Here is a 20400-nt window from a genome sequence, read left to right as displayed (position 1 = left end):
GTATTTACATACTACCTTCTACTTAAATTGCACAGGATTTTTAGAGCACAGTTTTAATTATTTGCCAACTCAGACTCACTTAATCTTTTATATAATTATTTATTTATTATTATTTTGCTTTCTTTCTGATTCTCAACTATGTTTCCAGTAACTTGAGATTGCCAAATAAGTAGTTATCCTAGTTAGTTATTATGTTTCTTAGTCATTAAACCAATCTGAAAATGCAAAATACCAAGTACCAATCTTAATTATTCTTATATGTTGAGGAAAAATAAAATGAGTGAATATGAGTGAAAGGGTTATACTGGCAAAGCATTGCAGTAACAATGTTTGGGGTTTTTATAATATTCTTCAAGAGTATTTTAAAAGTTTAAGGATAAACACAAACCAATAAAGGCTTATTTCATACAAGTCTTTTCACTGGATATAATACTGTTGCTATCTTCAATCTGACATTATTTGTTTTGCAGACCTCTACCTGCATAAGCACAGATATCAAATTGTGATTCAGAGCAAAGCAGTATTTTAAAATATTTTCATATTCCTGAATAGAAATTCTGGCACATTAAAATATAGCTGATTACTCTTGAGTATTATTTCATTTATTTGCACCTAGAATGCTTAGCAAGTAATTTTTTCTAAAATATTGAATTTTAATTTGAAAAAAGCAGCAAATACCAAATAAAACCTGAAGTGCTCAGCAGAACTGAACTAAATATTTTCTAATAGCTTTCAACACAAGGAATATAAATTTGAAACAAAAAAGGGGCACAAATACCAACACAGATCAATAATATTAATGATTTTAAAATATGAGTTATCTATAGTGATCTTTTAAAAAGGTAACCTTGAGAATGCTGAAGTTCTAATACTAAGCTAGTCTTACAGTTTAGAAAAAATATAAATAGCATAACTATTAAGATTTATATATCAGTTTTCTGAAATAAGGCAAAAATGTTTTCACTGCATATAATATACTTTTCCCACTGTAAAATCTGTGAAAAAATAGCTGCCAGTGAACCAGCCCCTAAACCCAGAGCCCATCTGTTTACAAATAAGCAGTGAAAAGTTTCTGCTAAAACCTATGTATACATGTAGAATTCAGACTTTTCCATGCTCTTCTATATAAGGTTGCAACCAGAGAAAATTAATGGTGTTCCACAGCAAAGGCATAAAAGCTGGATGAGAATCTTGTTTCACTACTAGAAATCAAAACTGTGGAAACCACTGTATGGCTAACAGCACAGAATCTTTATATTAATAGAATGAAAGCTCTAGAATCTCTTGATTGTATCTTATTCTTTCTCAAATGGGAAAAATAGTCCAGGCTTAATCTCAAACAAAACTATCTTAAGCTAAGACGACAGAGTTTATTACAGTCCCTTCCCAGTATCAAAGAGAACTCTTAAGAATATAACTTGAATAAGGGTCATGAACTGGTTCAACACACTTAACAGTGGTTTATGAATTACAATGAATGTTGCTACTTTCTAAAAATGAATGTATTAAAGAGGAAATAACCTCCTTGGCATGCTTACAGCTATACAACACATTTGTTTCACTGCTTTCAAGCGCCAGTGCTAGAGGCTCAGAATAAGTCAATGGGAGGAGGATTTGAGTCACAGAAGCAAGCAGGTCTACAGAACGGATAAGAAGACACGCTCAGGAAAGTAACAAGCAAATGAAACGTAAGTATTTAACACATACATACAGAATTAATCTACAGGTATTTTTTTAATCTTTGAGAACTCTGCTACCATAATCCTTCATTTCTATTCAGTGTTTTAAAAACGAAAATGAAAATTTACTAATGCTAAAGGGGAGATTTATAATTTTATGAACAAATGGTTTAATCTTCCTCTCAGCTTCCCCTCCTTCCCAAGGGAAGTGGGAAGGTTAAGAAAAAAAATTACTAATTAAAAAAAGAAATGGTTCAAATTTGGCAAATTTAGTGATTAACTTCAGAAAGTGTTTGTTGCACAAACATGCTATGAGAGATGAAATTACTAAAAACAACCATTTGGATCCTAGTAATATCTACTTTTTTCTTCTCTCAAACTGAAGAAATTCCAACATGCTTTATAAAAATGGAATTTATATCAGTACTAAGACAAACCTGATCAGACAAAACCAAGTATATAAGAATTTCTAGCCGGTAAATTATTTGGACATTAGTTAGGCTTGTAGTATTTCTAGGTGGGTGGCTAGTATGTAATTGAAAGCTCTATTCTGAACTATTTAATGCTTTGACTTTTCTATTTTTCCGTACGTAAGGGTAAAAAGACATTCAAAGGTCAGGAAACACCTATCTTTTTATTATAACCATTGAAAAAGTTAATGTTTCTTCTAATTCATTAATTGAGGAACATCTGGAACATAACATTTTTGGGGATTTGGCTGCATTGTGACAAATGTACAACAGATCTATTGAGAAGGGAGGGGCTACTAAATTCAAGTGTTTTTACTGATTTTTGGAAATAAAATAACGCAATCTACATATTTTGTATCTGGGAGAACTCTCTGGTTTTCAAGTTCAAAAATGACTCTATAACTACAGCTAAATAAAAAAGACAGAGAGAGAGAAACTAATAAATAGCTTATTTTTTTTCCACAGCTATCAGTTTCTTTCACTGAGCCTTCTGAAATCTAAGCCTCTAGAAAATACTAACTACCTGGAGGTCTTACCTACAAACATGGACAAACATACTCTCATTTTAGAAAACTGGGATTTTTTTTTTTTAAAGGAAGGAGTCAACTTTGGCTTTGAGTGTTTGGCATAGGTACAATGCCTTATAAAAGCAGATGACTAGCTTAGCTACTGACCATGCTGATGACCACTATCCGGAACTGGATCCAACTACAGAAAAACAGCAAATGGCTCTCTCTTATAGAATGTCTGAACAAAGCACGGTTCCTGAGCACATTTTGCAGAGGACATTGGATCACTTAATTTCTTCTAACCGTTCTGGATTACAGACAGAATCAATACCAGAGGAAATGAAACAGATTGTTGAGGAAGAGGGAAATAAACTGCACTGGGCAGCTCTTCTGATACTCATGGTGATAATACCCACAATAGGTGGGAACATCCTTGTTATTCTGGCTGTTTCACTGGAGAAAAAGCTGCAATATGCTACCAATTACTTTCTAATGTCCCTGGCAGTGGCTGATTTGCTGGTTGGATTGTTTGTGATGCCGATTGCCCTCTTGACAATAATGTTTGGTAAGTATTTCACTCTGTTCCTGCCGTCAAACAGAACTATGATACACTGTTAGAGAAGTGGACACTCATTTAATCTGTATTTTCCCTGAAATAAAAGATGGACTATTTAAAGGTATAGCAAGTAAACAGTCCTTCATTTCTCACCATTTTTTACGGTTGATCATCAGTTTTAAAGAGCAAAAAATAATTTCTTGGAAACAATTTTACTCCCTCCTAAGCCATCTAATATAATCACTTAAAAAGCCATTCAAGTTAGCAATAGTTATAGATTCTGCATACATTACCTAAAAACTATAATGAATAGACTACACTTTAACTTTTCTTTATCAACACTTTGGGAACTGTTCTAAAAATTTTTGTTATATCTCTTAATAGTTTGTTTACTTTAAACTTGAACACAATTCCTATATGTGTCGTGTTAAGACGAACTGTTTAGTTGTTGAAAGAAATGGTCTGGCTTAGAGTTTCCCAAGAGATAATCCATCTGTTTGATTTTTTAAAATTATCTGACCATCTGTGTTCGTGATAGAATCTCTAAGTTAATAAAATAAGTCAACTCAAACCTACGTTATTATAATAAAAATGTGGCTTGATATTGAAATCTCAGTTTGTTATAATAGAGAAAGGATAGCGATATTAAAAGACATTAATTAGTTTCTGATTTATGCACATCATATGGAGTTATAAAATTTGGGTAAATGCAAACAATCCTGCTGATCAATCATAAGGGCTCCTAGACCCCTGGAATCAGCATTAGATGTTTAACTTATTCAATGCTTGGTGTAAACTGATACTTCATTCATAAACTGCTTAAGAAAAATGATTATTTGTAGCATGTATGGTTTCTTAGGATTAAACTTACTTATATGATAAGAATAAAAATATTTTAAGCTATAGAAATAAAATTTATTAAACTAGAATGCATATTAGGTGAAGAAAAACTACTAGTCCATCTATTATACCCAGATTTAAAATGTTACTTTTTTATAATAGAAAAATATCTAAAATTAAGTACTTGTTGTCTTAAATACAATCAGATGGTAACAAATTTAAACTTCTCAGTCTAAATCAACATTTACTAGTCTTTTAAATAAATCAAGAAAATTCTATGGCAGGACAAGCAGCAATGAATAAGGTTCTATTGCTTTAATTAAACTTTCTAATCATAATATTATCTTTTTTATCTATGCTCCTCCTTTTTATCTATTTGTAATCTTTTGAATAATCTAATGCTACATGTAACCTTGAGAAATAATTAAGAAATCTTACACTAAGAGAACATAAATAGCCTTAATTCCGAAAAAAGTAAAAAAAAAAAAAAAAAGATTATGAACAACTATATATACATATTTGATAAAGACTGTACAGGCATATGATACGATCTCTCATCTGCAAGCACACAATAGTAGCTTAAAATGTAAAATCATACTCTTCCACTGTTTAGCTAGGCATACAGAAAATGTCAAACTGCTTATCTCATACTGCTATAAAATTTAATTGATATGTTGAATAAATAAAATTGAAGGAGTTATGCAGAAGTGAATTTTAACTTTAAAATCTCTGAGTTCATAAGTATCAAACATCTATATATATGTAAAATACAGTGACAGGTACTTAAATTATCAGCTAAATAGTAAAGAAATATTAAAAGGCAAAGTTCCATAGTATTAAAGTGAGCTAACAAAATACAAAAACAGATAACAAAGATAATTCCAAGTATTCTATAGGAAAACAGTAGGTTTTCCAGCAGCTGAAAATTTTAAGTTTATATTTAAAATCTTGGTACCCAAAATATTCTTAGCAATAAAAGCAGAAAATCCAACATATGTTAACACAAAATATATAAAATATCTTCAGGCCGGGCGCTGTGGCTCACGCCTGTAATCCTAGCTCTTGGGAGGCCGAGGCGGGCGGATTGCTCAAGGTCAGGAGTTCAAAACCAGCCTGAGCAAGAGTGAGACCCCGTCTCTACTATAAATAGAAAGAAATTAATTGGCCAACTGATATATATATAAAAAATTAGCCGGGCATGGTGGCGCATGCCTGTAGTCCCAGCTACCCAGGAGGCTGAGGCAGAAGGATCACTAGAGCCCAGGAGTTTGAGGTTGCTGTGAGCTAGGACGCCACGGCACTCACTCTAGCCTGGGCAACAAAGCGAGACTCTGTCTCAAAAAAAAAAAAAAAAAAAAATATATATATATATAAAATATCTTCATATTTGTGTATTAAATAACTATGACAGATATTTTAAGAGTATTTCATTCTTTCAAATGTTTGTTAGATTTTAATATTTATTTATTTTAATAGAGACAAGGTCTCACTGTTGCTCAGGCTGGCCTCAAACTCGTGGGCTCAAGTGATCCTTCTGCCTCAGCTTCCTTAGCAGCTGGGATCACAAGTGTGTGTCATGTGCTTGGCTCATATATTTGTTAATTTTTAATTACAAAATAAAATCTTTCATAGCCCTAAACACTTTTACTATCAGTAATTAAGTTGTACAGTGGGGTTAACAGACTTTTAAAAAATAAACTAACCTGGTAACCACTATTTAAAACATTATTGAATTAATTCATTATTTAAAATATAATTCTCTTTCTATGAGAAAGTATAAGAAAAAAATGCATGTTGCCCTCTAAAAAGCTTCAAAGGATGAATTCATAAATTAGGCACTGCACATATTACAAATAGGGACCTGGCTTCGAATACTAAGTATTTTTATAACCTTTTATATGTTGATAAATACTTTTTAAACTAATGCATTTAGAAGAACTTCTGATAACTTTAAAAGGCAGAAGTAGACTTTGTATATTTTTCTCTTATTATACGGATAATCTTCAGGACTTTTGAAGTCTGTACAAACAAATGTCCCTGATTTTGTATCATAAAAGATTAACTATCATATCACTATGAGCAATTTTAGCCATCTCAGGGTAGGTTAATGAAAGTAACACAAAAATTTTACACCAGCTAGTATTCTAATAAAATTAAGTTTAAAAAAGGAGAGCAGGAAAATAAAAGTGGCTCCTGCACCCTTATACTGAGGAATATTTTATTCAACTATTGATTTGTATAATATTTAATTATATATTGTTTAAATTTCTATTTTATCAAGATTGTGACAGCTTGGCCACAACATTGTCTTTCAAATGATTTGAACTTTTCTACCACTTCTTCCTATCTGGGAGCGCTGGACTTGATCTTCGTAGTTCTAGTTTTTTACTGTCTTGCCTATAATTTCTAAAATCCATGATCACAGATCAGTAGCTTGAAAATGTCTATATTAGAAATACTTGAGTAGGAAGAAAACAGAACAAAGTATGCTGGTATAAAAAAGACAACATTTTAACCATTTAAGAGTTTCTCTCAACTTTTCCTTCTTTCAGTTTATAAATGATTTAAAAAGCAAAGGGATGAATCTTGATTGTATTGACCAAAAAAAAAAAAGCCAAAAAAATTCCATTGAGCATTATTGGCTTTATATTATAAGTTTTAATTCATGCCTCATGATCTATATAAACAGCATCTGCGGTATAGTTGAAACAGTGTGTGTAAAATGGCTGAAAGACGGGCATTTGAAGCAAGACATCCCAGGGTTTGAATCCTGGTTCTCCTGTGCTGACTCAGTCAAGTCACTTGTATCTCAAATATCTCAGAGTTCAACCACATTGTCAAGTATGGCCAAGCATGGTATAGGCACTAATAACTGGTAGATATTAATATAGTTAGCTATTAGTATAGATTAAAGATGTGATTTAGCTGAAATTAGTCTAATCAGAAATAAAACAGATATATAACAGTAAAAGAAAAAAGTCAGTTATTCATTTTTGCGGTCAAATGCTGCTCTATCCAATTGTGAAATGAGGGAGAAAAGCAATTAAAGCCACTTCTTTTTGAAAAGGGGAAATGTAAAAAAATCAGGGAAAAATTTACATAAGTATTAAATTACTTAAAACACTATCATATTAGACATCTAACCCCAGGATAACTCATATGCACAAATATAGTCGAAAAACAATAACAAACAAAACAGAAACTTTATAACAATAATTTAAACACTGAACTATGTCTCTTTTTTCTAGAAGCTAAAGATAGAGAAGCATTAGAATTTCTGAGATTAAAAAACGTGTATTTTAGAACTATGTTCTTTTTGGACATTTAGAGTTATTTAGGATTTTTCCTGCTCCAATAAGTTCATGAACTATGTATCTGTATGAACTCTTATAGGAACAGCTCTCTTAGAATGGCTTTAAATATAGCCTTTTAAATCCGCAAAAGGGAAATATTTTATGCCTTAGACTTACAGATCAATGTTAATTATTTTCTGAATAAATGGCATAATTTGGCTTTCCAAATTAAAAACTTGCCTAAAGTGTAAGCAGGTTTCAGATAAAATGAGTCTCTTTCATCAAGAGATGGAGTTTCTGGTTGAAAACCTCAGGTTTTTATACTTATTAAAAAGAAAGCAAAAAAAGAAAACAAACCCAAAAAACACCAAAAACCTAGGCATGGCCCAATCTGCAATACATACAAGTTATTTTTATGTGCCATATATAAAATAAATAGCAGTTAAAATTCAACTTTAGTAAAAGACATAATTCCATAAAAAATTTAACTCAAAATTAAACAGAGTTAAACACGTCTCACCGCCCCCCCCCCTCCCTAAGTACAGCTTTAAATTCAGTCAGATGTACACACTGTTGCCACAGTAGGCAGAACGACAAGCATACATATATTGATGATTTGGCTTATCATTTCTAAGTAGGAGTGTTTCCATGGTTGGGTTAGTTGGCCAACTTCTGTCAAACAGCAAGAGTAATAAGCACTAACATTAATTGAATGTTTTCTTCTCTATGCCAGACACTGTTCTAAACACTTCACATGTATTTAATTGTCATCCCTATAAAGTACCCTATAAAATGAGTATTATTATCCCCATTTTACAGAGGACATAGGAGCAGAGGGATAAGTAATTTGTCCAAGGTTACAAAATAAGTGGCAGAGACATGATTTTAACCCAGAACTGATTCTAGAATTAACACTCTTAAACTCTATTACTATGGCTTTCTAAAATGCAAACGACAAATTCTACCATATTTAGCATACAGAGCCAACATTTATATCTTATATAACTCCATGTAACTCTTAAGAGAGCCATAGAATTTTTTTTCTAGGGACAAAGCAAATCTCAGGTTTGTTTTTTTGTTTAAAGTTATATTTCATTTTAAGTGGTACAGAATACTTGATTCTTTTTTTTTTTTTTTGGAGATAGAGTTTCACTCTGTCACCTAGCCTAGCTAACACCAGCCTCAAACTCCTGGGCTCAAGCGATCCTCCTGCCTTAGCCTCCATAGTAGCTGGGACTACAAGCTTACACCACCACGCCCAGCTAAGATTTTTCTATTTTTAGTTGCTTGGTTAATGTTTTTTTCTATTTTTAGTAGAGAGAGGGTCTTGCTGTTGCTCAGGCTATTCTCAAACTCCTGAGCTCAAGCAATCCTCCCGCCTTAGCCTCCCAGAGGGCTAGGACTATAGACGTGAGCCACCCCGCCTGGCCCACAATAATTTAGTCTTAACCAATACTGTACAAATCCTTGAGATGACTGCCAGACTTCTTTTCTGAGGAAGGGATTAGACCTAGGCCCATGCCTATAAGTTGTTGAACCTTGTCCAGGGGACAAAGACTTCTATAACTGAATAACAGTTCTACTACACCTTTTGTATGGTGGTATTTAGGACATACAGCCTTCATTTTAAACAAAAAATATTTAGAGCCCCAGAATAGCAGTAATTAATTTAGTTCAAGTACCTGATAATTTATTTCCCTTAGACTGACTCTTCTGTACACGTTTACTCTTTCTTTTTATTTGAATCTGTAACTGTTTCACTTGGTTATTTCAAAGTTTAAATAATGTCTCAAGCCCTTGTGGAAATAAATTGGACATAATATATTATAACAAATAAATGTAATTATAAATTCTGAAACTAAAATTCTTTTTTTTTTTATTTTTTTTGAGACAGAGTCTCACTTTGTTGCCCAGGCTAGAGTGAGTGCCGTGGCGTCAGCCTGGCTCACAGCAACCTCAATCTCCGGGGCTCAGCGATCCTACTGCCTCAGCCTCCCGAGTAGCTGGGACTACAGGCATGCGCCACCATGCCTGGCTAATTTTTTGTATATATATTTTTAGTTGGTCAATTAATTTATTTCTATTTTTGGTAGAGACGGGGTCTCGCTCAGGCTGGTTTCGAACTCCTGACCTTGAGCAATCCACCCGCCTCGGCCTCCCAAAGTGCTAGGATTACAGGCGTGAGCCACCACGCCCGGCCCTGAAACTAAAATTCTTAATAAAAATAACAAAAGTTTTGAAATAGTTAAAACTGTCTCATCATACAAATTTAACTTTTATTCAGTTATTCTAAATAGGAAAAAACTTTTCTGATTATAAACCTACCAAATTAATAGGAACTGAAAAATAAATTTTTTTTTTTTTTTGAGACAGAGTCTCACTTTGTTGTCCAGGCTAGGGTGAGTACCGTGGCGTCAGCCTACTCACAGCAACCTCAAACTCCTGGGGTCAAGTGATCCTCCTGCCTTAGCCTCCCGAGTAGCTGGGACTACAGAGCATGTGCCAGCATGCCTGGCTAATTTTTTCTATATGTATTAGTTGGCCAATTAATTTCTTTCTATTTATAGTAGAGACGGGGTCTCATTCTTGCTCAGGCTGGTTTTGAACTCCTGACCTCAAGCAATCCACCCACCTCGGCCTCCCAAAGTGCTAGGATTACAGGTGTGAGCCACTGCGCCCGGCCTTGAAAAATAATTTTAAACTGAAATAGTTGGACTAGGAAAAGTCCCTTTATTATGAACCAAGAATGCCTAGAACTGTTTTCGATTTCTATAAATTCTTAGACTGCCTGAATCTATTAGGCAATTACACAAGCCTGTTTTTCTTTGTATAAAAAGTTAATACAGTGCTCGCTTCGGCAGCACATATACTAAAATTGGAACGATACAGAGAAGATTAGCATGGCCCCTGCGCAAGGATGACACGCAAATTCGTGAAGCGTTCCATATTTAAAAAAAAAAAAAAGTTAATACAATTATCTGCTAATACAGTTACCTGTTACATTCATGTTAGTTACAAAACTAACATGAAAGTAAGACACTACTCACTAATATTTCATGAAACCCGGAATCATACAGATCTCTCTTAATTGTAAACCTCAGTCTCATTCTTTCTTTTTTTTTTGAGACGGAGTCTCACTCTGTTGCCCGGGCTAGAGTGTCGTGGCATCAGCCTAGCTCACAGCAACCTCAAACTCCTGGGCTCAAGTAATCCTTCTGCCTCAGCCTCCCAAGTAGCTGGGACTACAGGCATGTGCCACCATGCCCGGCTAATTTTTTCTATATATTTTTAGTTGGCCAATTAACTTCTTTCTATTTTTAGTAGAGATGGGGTCTCACTCTTGCTCAGGCTGGGTCTTGTTCTTTCTTAAAGAAAATTCGATACCACATCTCAATATTTCTCTTAACAATAAGAAGCACTGACTGAAATAAGAAAATTCTAGTGATCTGTATTAAATTTAATTCACACTTTCTGCTCCAAAATTGGAGTGTATAAATAAATTCATTTAGTTGGAAAGCGAGGCTAATAAGGCTTAATTAAATCAGCACTAAAAAGCTTTCCCTCTTAGTCCACAATTAAAAGTATGTGGGTCAGATGGTCAAATTCCAAAGAGACATATTTTTTATATAAGAGTTTTCTTGTGGCTGCTAGATTTATAACTAGAATTTTCCAGAGCCTAATTTTCATAAGTATAATCCATAACTAGAATTAGCTGAATAGGAAGGTTTAAACTAAAAGCAAACCATTTTAAAAGATGATACAGAGAGACCCTGGATTTAAAGAAAGGAAACCTAAGATACAGCACAATAATTATCTGCCCTTTTAATCCTTAACTATGATCAATATCTCTGGTTACAGCTCTAAACTTGACTTTTTTCTACCATGTTTCCCCGAAAATAAGACAGGGTCTTATATTTATTTTCCTCAAGAAGAAACCCTAGGGCTTAATTTTCAGGAGATGTGTTTTTTTTTTTTTAAAGTACGGTACAACAATCTACATTTATTCAAATATAGTTATGTCGTCTTCTTCTGGAACATCATCATAACTCTCCAAACCCTGAATTCCATCCTGAATTTCTTGCGACTCTATTTCCTTTAGAACCATTGGCCCCAATCTCTCATGTCGAGCAATAGAGCTCTCATGGAGCAGATGAGAAGGGCTGCTCGTCATCTTTACTGCTCTGCGACTAAATGCATGGGTTGTGCAGATATGCTGGGTAGCCACGACCATCACTTGGTTTTATTTTCAGGGTAGGGCTTATATTGCGCAAATGCTTAGAAATCCTGCTAGGGCTTATTTCATGGGTAGGTCTTATTTTTGGGAAACACGGTACCTCTCTATTCCACTGCAACACTCTCTCAATCATATGTGCTTATTTTCACTCCACTTAGATTGTTAGTTTACTTTTAAGCTGCCTTTGTCCAAGGTCCTTTTCTACTCATTGACAGAAAATCTATAGGCTTTGGCTAAGTGGAAGAAAATCCAATTGATTAGATTTTTCTAAACATAGGCTTCTATGCCACACTTTATCTCTTTATTTTGAGAAGCCTCCCATAAGTTTCCTTCCATGAGGTATTCTGAGTATCTATCCTACAACAGCAAACCTAGATGCATCTTTAAGACTCACACACAATCCTTCTGAGAAAGTCTTCCAAAGCACTGCTTTTCTCAAATGTTAATTAGTATACAAATCACCTGGGGATCTTACTTAACTACAGAGACTGTCGCAGTAGGTTTGAGATGAGACCCAAGAGCCTGCAGTTCTAGTAAGTTTCCAGGTGATGCCAATCCTCACTCTCTGACCTGAAAAGTACACTAAGCAGCAAGTTCTAAAGAACATTTTCAACTCATATTTAAATTTTGATAAACATTAAATGCCTCCCCTCCACACCCCTATATTCAGAGACTTAATTGTACCCGAACTTACTCATATGCAAAATCAGCAATCTCTCTAAGGTCCCCTCCAGCTCAATAAATCTATAATCTACCATTTCCATCCCTTCCTACCTTCAATTCAACAAGTAGGCAAAGTTTATTTATAGTAATTTACTTAAAAGTATGAATGACTCCTTCCACCTAATGCTTTAATCCCTTTTTAAGAAGCTGCTGAACATGGAACCAAGTACCAAGCAAGCATTTATTCATTTTGAATAAAAACTCATGCTGATTTTGTTATTTTGTCCCTAAGAAAAAATATTTTAATATTCCTATTAATAACACCACATACCAACTCTGGAAATAAAAGACATTAAAAAGTGAATTTGTCACCCTTATTACCTTTTTTGTAATGTGTCCAAATATTTTTCACTGAAATCCTCCTTGATTCTTGAAAATAACATAATCAAGTCTATTTAAAAACTCCCTAAATTATGGCCTTTTTTTTGGTTTGGGATTTTAACCTCTCCCCATCCCCAGGCTCCTTGAATTTACATAGTTCAAGATTAAAGGGTCTCTTGGTTCCCTGCAATCCAGACATAGTTATCTTGGTCTCTCTTCAATTATACCAATCACTTTATACCTGTCAAAGTCAGATATACTTGTAATAACCAGGAGAAGACAAAGTAATTTATATTTTATCAGTGGACATACAACAATCAAATCATAAAAGGAACTCAGATAATCTCATACGTATGACATCTGTTTTCTATAGGAGTAATCTGCTTTCATAACAAGTTCTAAAATCTACATGTATTTTTTTTGAAAAGTGGGTTCTAACTAAAATATTCTTGGGGGAACTCTAAAATAAATTTCAGTTGTTTGAAATTGTGAACATATATGTACTGTGTGTAAATATAATGCATAATGTATTAAATTCAGATATGTATGAATACCTGTGTAAGTAAATTTATGGAAAACTCTGTAGATAGAATATTCAATATCACATCCAAACATGAAATTTTTTAAAAAGCTAATATTTCTGAAGTGCTTAAGACTATATGAGGTACATAGTTAGTGTTTTATAGAAGTCTGTTAAATAAATAAAGTATTATGTCTAACTCTGAAATTTTCTTTTTAAACTAAAAGTCTGTCTTATATACATCTCCAGTGTTTGGAGTGAATGATGGATGATGGAAGGATAATAATCCTCTTTTCTCCAGGATAATCTGAAGCCATTCCTTTTGCAATTTTTATTCAAGAACTATTTCTGTCAAAAGGAAAAAAATTACTTCACTTAATTATTTCACCAATTGAGAGTTTGCTATAAACAAGGATTGTGCTGATAGTTGTTGCTAGAAATGAGCCCAAAACCTAGGCCTCACAGAGACTCCTAATATGCTTTTTTACATATTGCTTCCTTTTAAGGTAAAATGTTTTCTTTTTATACAATAGCAACTTAAAAATAAATTGCATTTGAATAGCGAGGTTAAGTTTCAGTCAAAACATTATACAGATTTTTAAAAGATTACAAAGAAATCAACAAAAATCAAAATGATCACAAAAAATCAACAAAATCAAAATGATTCTAAACTGCTGCTAACTTAGAAAAAAAGGGTTATAATTCTTATACAAAACAGAAAATATATTTAAAAGGTACCATCTATAGAAATATTGTATTTAATATTATTGTCTCCATTATCTGAAGTTAAACATTATCTTATAGAGGTTTAAGTCATAAAATTTCAGATGAATAATGAATAAGAAAAAAATGTATCACTTAATAAAGAAACTGTAGACTAAAGGTTGCCATTTTGCAGAAAAAAATGTTTTTGTATTATTTTTCTTTCTTTCAGAAGCTACGTGGCCCCTCCCACTTGTTCTATGTCCTGCCTGGTTATTTCTTGATGTTCTCTTTTCAACTGCATCCATCATGCATCTCTGTGCCATTTCAGTGGATCGTTACATAGCCATCAAAAAGCCAATCCAGGCCAATCAATATAACTCACGGGCTACAGCATTCATCAAGATAACAGTGGTGTGGCTAATTTCAACAGGTATGTGGGGAATACCAGAATGTGGGTGGTGTATATATAGCTTTTGGTTCCATTTGGCTAGGAGAATACCAGGTCTGGTAGCCCATGAAACTCAGCATAAGAGATCAAAGCAGCCTACTGATGTACTAACACAAGCTCTTTACGTCATTACATCTTATACCTTCTAAACCATACTCTCAGTAAAAGTATGAAGAAGTAACAAAGTTCATGTCCTCAGAAAAAATCATCTTCACAGTGAGATATCTTCCTACTTTGACTTTCATATACAAAAGCGTTTTCATATTTGTCTATAGATCATTAAGGTCTAGGTAGCAGGTAGAATCTTGCAAATACATTAAAGTCACAAAAACCAAAATGTATCTTTAAATTACATCTAAGAAGATATATAGGAAAAGAGAAAAAGCAAACAAATGAAAAAAACCCAAAAACCAACAAACAAAAAACCCCCCAATTTTTTGTAGGCAGGTATCAAAGAACATAAATTCATCTTAGAAGCCAACATTTCAATACATATGTGTGTATAGACTAAGCGCAGTTAAATGTCTGTTTGTGTTCTGAATATGTTTAATCAAAAGTTTTGAGATGCAAAGAAAACATGTTAAATATTCAGAAATGATTTATAAAAAGAAAGCCCATTTCTCCTAAACTGTTTTATGCCCTTGTGCCCATCTTTAATGATCAAAGATAGCTGCTATAATAGAGTATCTTAGCATGAAGTACAACATAAATCATTCAAAGCTCTAAGTCAATATCAGAAAAACAAACAGATTTGCAACAATTACAATGACCTGAATAGCAAATTCAATTCTTCCTAGCACAAAAATTTCAAAGAGGAAAAAAATTAAAAGACCTGAAATGTTAAAAGAAAGGCAAGAAAAAAATGTTACTTCTGTCTAATCAGAGTAAGAACACTGGGGCAAAAAAATCAAGAAAGACACTGAAATTGACCTTTATATTCCTGAAATAATGATACTGGGGCCACATTTCTTTTAAAAAGTTTGGAGGTTCTGTTGTTTCTATGGTGATAAGAAAAAAAAGTTTGGAGGTAAAAGCAAGGTATGTTAATTCTCCGGTGTGGGAAGAAAGTAGGGTCAAGGAAAAGTCTATTAAGTCTATTAAGTCTAAAAGTCTATTAAGAATGGAGAGATTTGAAAACAATGAGAAAAAGCCAGTTTGAAAGGAAGAGGCTGACTTATAGAGCAGAACAGACCCAACCCCCAACCCCTGCAAAAGAAGCTAGAGAAAGGGGATGGGAGACACTGGGTGACAAAATTTGAAAGAAGAGGAAAATAAAGTCGTTCATGTCAAATGACCCACATTGTTTTGGGCAGTTACTGCAATGAGGGAGGTGAAAAAGGAGAGTGTGAGGAGTAGTGTGGAAGGAGTAGCGCAGAGGCAGGGAAAAAAATAAGAGAAATGGATCCTTAAGGAGAATTATAACATTTTAAAACTGTAAAATATGATCAAGCCAATAAGGCAAACAGCCTGTTGGTAGAAGTGATATCTAAATTATGGCTGGATAATATGAATTTATAAATTAATCAAATTTTTACTGAGTGTCTATAATGTGCTGGGCACTAAGAATACATGGACGATTAAGAAAAAGAATTTCTGCACCCAAGGGAGGCAGATATATAAACAAATTACACTAATACAAAGGGATAAGTGTAAACGGGAGAAAAAAAAGGAAGATTCCTGATTTATAGATTTGGAAGGGATCTTAGAAATCTACTTTTTCCTTTTAGAGATTAGAAAAAGAGAAACCTAAAGGTATTAAATAGTTGGCTTAAGAACTCTTACAGCTTTTTAGCACCAAGGCCAAGATCAATGTTCTTTTGACTTGTCACACTTTGTCTTGTAGAACCAGTCCTAATTTGGTTACTTTGAAAAAAAGAAAATGCAGATGATGGTGTAAATTCAGGCTGAAATTCTACAAAGTGATGAAGAGTTCACTATCTTCTTTTGTATCTACAGTTATCCTAGGTAATACCTGGCAACAGAAAGCATAAAATAAATATAAGAAGAAATGAGTATAAAAAGTACTAGTGAAAGTTGGATAGTGATTGACCAACAAGCTGGATAGGAAGGTAATGGGAGCCTTGAATGGGGGTGGTGGTGGTGGTAATGAAGTGAGAAAATAAAGAAGGATGGATAGACTAGAGGCCAAGGTAGCAATAAAAAGAAGTTTTCCAATACTGGAGAGTAGCAGGACAAGGAAGGCAAACATCAGAGTTTGTAAATTTCGATATGGGATTGTTTTGAGGATGGCTTCAGGAGTGCAAATAATAATTAGAGTTGAAGAGTTCAAAAAATATAAAATTAAGGCATTAAAAGGGTCACCAATGGGATGAAATCATGGAATATGATGGCAATGAAACAGTGAAGAGAAAGACTACAGCAAGGTACTGAAACCATTGAGGAAGATGGACAAATGTCCTGGAGGCTGGGAGATGACCAGGATGGAGAAGTAGGTTAAACAGACTTCACAACGGAAAGTGCTCTGGGGAGAAAGAAAACAGTGAAATGATGACCTGAAAGTAACAGAGTAAAGCAGGGGTCAGCTAACTTTTTCTATAAAGGGCAAGATAGTAAATATTTTTGGTTTGCATGCTGTATATGGTTTCTGTCACAGCTACTCAACTCTGCTGGAGGAGAACAAAAGCAGCCATAGATAATAAATTAACAAATATGTGTGGCTGTGTTCCAATAAAACTTTTATTAATACAAAAACTAAATGTGGGCCAGATTTGGCCCTCAAGCTGTAGTACGATGACTGCTGGTGTAGAACAAAATATACAGAATCCTTTCTGGTGGTGTACATGAGGAAAAGTAGAAAAAGGAATGGCCTCCATTAGAAAGGTTTTGAAGAAAATATTCTTGTCAAGGGCTCTTTAGCTACCATTAAAAGCTGTGCAGATGATGAAGTACTCTTGGATTCATAAAACACCACAAGAATCTAGAGGGTTCTAAAGATTAATTCAGACATTTTAAAAATGTCTGCGTTTCAAGGGGAAAAGACTCGGACTAACCTTTGTGTTATTCCTCTTTCTAATAAGCTACTTCACTGATCAACAAAATATTTAAATATCTACTTCATGGTATTTAAAGCATCAGAAAATTAGCAGGAGGTGCACTTCTTTTATAATCTATTAGAAGAACTCTAAATCTTGAAAATAAATTTCACAATTCTCACACTCAAATTTTTAAGTACCATTAAAAAGATTTCCTTAGTTTTCCCTAAGAAGTTAGAAAGAAAGGATTAAAAGACATCCACAAATTATCAAAAAATAAAACTGTTAAATGCAACTGTAACCTCAAAAGATAAAATAGGTATCTATTCAGAATTGAGATACTGAATGAATGTACTCTGAAATCTCTCTAGATCAGTTACACTGGATACTAAAAGCAGCTTCTTTTCTGAATTCCTTTTCCTTAATCTGGGATAGATCAAAAAACACAAATGGATTAGGAGAAATGCAGAATAAATGAAGACATCCCTTACTATGTCACAGACATACTATAGCTTTAGGTAAGCTTTCATCATAAACCTGAAATCACTAACCAATTCATTTGTTTAAAAACAGCAGATATGCTTACTTAGGTTCTATCTGTCAAATCTTCCACTGATGAATGCTTTGACAGATGCTGCATCATAGGTCCCAAGAATTACAATGCCATAACCAGTGTAAAGTGATTAGAATAAAATCTAAAAGGACTGAATCTAAGAGTTATAGGCCCTAAAATAACTCAATATATCTTGTTTTCCTCTTCCTTAGGCATTGCCATTCCGATCCCCATTAAAGGGATAGAGACTGATGTGGATAACCCAAACAACATCACCTGCATGCTGACAAAGGAACGATTTGGCAATTTCATGCTCTTTGGCTCACTGGCTGCCTTTTTTATACCGCTTGCGATCATGATAGTCACCTACTTTCTCACTATCCATGCTCTACAGAAGAAAGCTTACTTGGTCAAAAAAAAGCCACCTCAACACCTAACATGGCTGACTGTGTCTACAGTTTTCCAAAGGGATGAAACACCTTGTTCATCACCTGAAAAGGTGGCAATGCTGGATGGTTCTCGCAAGGACAAAACTCTGCCCAACTCAAGTGATGAAACACTTATGCGAAGAATGTCCTCTCTTGGCAAAAAGTCAGTGCAGACCATTTCCAATGAACAGAGAGCCTCAAAGGTCCTAGGGATTGTGTTTTTCCTCTTTTTGCTTATGTGGTGTCCCTTTTTTATTACAAATATAACTTTAGTTTTGTGTGATTCCTGTGACCAAACTACTCTCAAAATGCTCCTGGAGATATTTGTGTGGATAGGCTATGTTTCCTCAGGGGTGAATCCTTTGGTCTACACCCTCTTCAACAAGACATTTCGGGATGCATTTGGCCGATACATAACCTGCAATTACCAGGTGACAAAGAGAGTAAAAACTCGTAGAAAACGCTCAAGTAAGATTTACTTCAGGAATCCAATGGCAGAGAACTCTAAGTTTTTCATGAAACATGGAATTCGAAATGGGATTAATCCTGCCATGTACCAGAGTCCAATGAGGCTCCGAAGTTCAACCATTCAGTCTTCATCAATCATTCTACTAGATACACTTCTCCTCACTGAAAATGAAGGCGACAAAACTGAAGAGCAAGTCAGTTATGTATAGCAGAACAGCACCGTTTTTATCTAACATGATGAGTGAGATGGCAAAGATACCAAGAATCCTATAAAGAACAACTTTATGTCATATATCAAAATCATCTCTTTAATCTAAGAGTTAGGGATTAAGATTATCCAATTTCTTATTTGGACAAAAAACTCCATGAAGAAAATAATTTTGTACAGCTACAAATGAGGACAATCCAGTAGTTTGATTAAATGGCAAGGTATTCAAATGAAATAAAATCAAATAAATCAATAAATTTTAGGCTTTAAAAAAAGATCAATGTCATCATAAAATGTATTTAATTCCTAATTATATGCGAAGTTGTGCTAAGAATAAAACAAAAGAAACAGCCTCTTCTTCAAGGCTTTACCAGCTATAAGGCATGATACAGAACAAAAGTGATAAGGAGAGCTAAAAATAAGTGCACAAAACAATAATCACATCTTAAGATTGCCATTTACATTTGGTATAGTTAAATGTAGTCATAATGTTCCTTTGGTCAGGAAACTGTCTTGATGGAAGGGATAGGTAGGATAGTAGTTAGATCTCACACAAAATAACAGGATCTTAGAACTAGGCCTGTTTGTTGTTTTTTTTGAGACAGAGTCTCGCTTTGTTGCCCAGGCTAGAGTGAGTGCCACGGCATTAGCCTAGCTCACAGCAACCTCAAACTCCTGGGCTCAAGCAATCCTACTGCCTCAGCCTCTCGAGTAGCTGGGACTACAGGCATGCGCCACCATGCCTAATTTTTCCATATATATATTAGTTAGCCAATTAATTTCTTTTTTTTTTTTTTTTTTGAGACAGAGTCTTGCTTGTTGCCCAGGCTAGAGTGAGTGCCATGGCATTAGCCTAGCTCACAGCAACCTCAAACTCCTGGGCTCAAGCAATCCTACTGCCTCAGCCTCTCGAGTAGCTGGGACTACAGGCATGCGCCACCATGCCTAATTTTTCCATATATATATTAGTTAGCCAATTAATTTCTTTTTTTTTTTTTTTTGAGACAGAGTCTTGCTTGTTGCCCAGGCTATAGTGAGTGCCGGCCGCGGCATCAGCCTAGCTCACAGCAACCTCAAACTCCTGGGCTCAAGTAGTCCTTCTGCCTCAGCCTCCCGAGTAGCTGGGACTACAGGCATGCACCACTATGCCCGGCTAATTTTATATATATATATATTAGTTGGCCAATTAATTTCTTTCTATTTATAGTAGAGATGGGGTCTTGCTCTTGCTCAGGCTGGTTTCGAACTCCTGACCTGGAGCAATCCGCCCGCCTCGGCCTCCCAGAGTGCTAGGATTACAGGCATGAGCCACTGTGCCCGGCCTAGGCCTGTTTGTTAAATGGCTGATACCAGAAACATCTACTTGCAGGCAGGGTCTACTGGAAGAGGAAAAAGCAAATGAAATTGCTCTTGGTTACCTGAACCACGCTATGTTCCTTAAAGATATTAATG

The 20400-nt window shown here is 34.5% G+C and overlaps 2 protein-coding genes and 1 non-coding gene across 3 annotated transcripts in view; 2 read left to right on the top strand and 1 right to left on the bottom strand.

Annotated features, from left to right (window-relative positions):
* Nucleotides 1-20400, bottom strand: part of PSMD1 (proteasome 26S subunit, non-ATPase 1) — a 99527-nt gene that overhangs the window by 41477 nt on the left and 37650 nt on the right. The gene's annotated exons all lie outside the window — the stretch shown is intronic.
* Nucleotides 1571-19497, top strand: HTR2B (5-hydroxytryptamine receptor 2B). Its single transcript, XM_012749387.2, has 4 exons — nt 1571-1688; nt 2615-3223; nt 14080-14280; nt 18057-19497. The coding sequence occupies exons 2-4, from the start codon at nt 2803-2805 to the stop codon at nt 18947-18949; spliced, it is 1515 nt and encodes a 504-aa protein (XP_012604841.2). The 5' UTR covers nt 1571-1688; nt 2615-2802; the 3' UTR covers nt 18950-19497.
* On the top strand, nt 10193-10299 carry LOC142872812 (U6 spliceosomal RNA). Its single transcript, XR_012920898.1, has one exon. It is a non-coding gene; the product is annotated as a U6 spliceosomal RNA (small nuclear RNA).

Source organism: Microcebus murinus, chromosome 8, assembly GCF_040939455.1.
Source record: "Microcebus murinus isolate Inina chromosome 8, M.murinus_Inina_mat1.0, whole genome shotgun sequence".
Lineage (NCBI taxonomy): Eukaryota > Metazoa > Chordata > Mammalia > Primates > Cheirogaleidae > Microcebus > Microcebus murinus.
The sequence above is the reverse complement of the archived record's forward strand: the minus strand, read 5'-3'. Positions and strand labels throughout refer to the sequence as shown.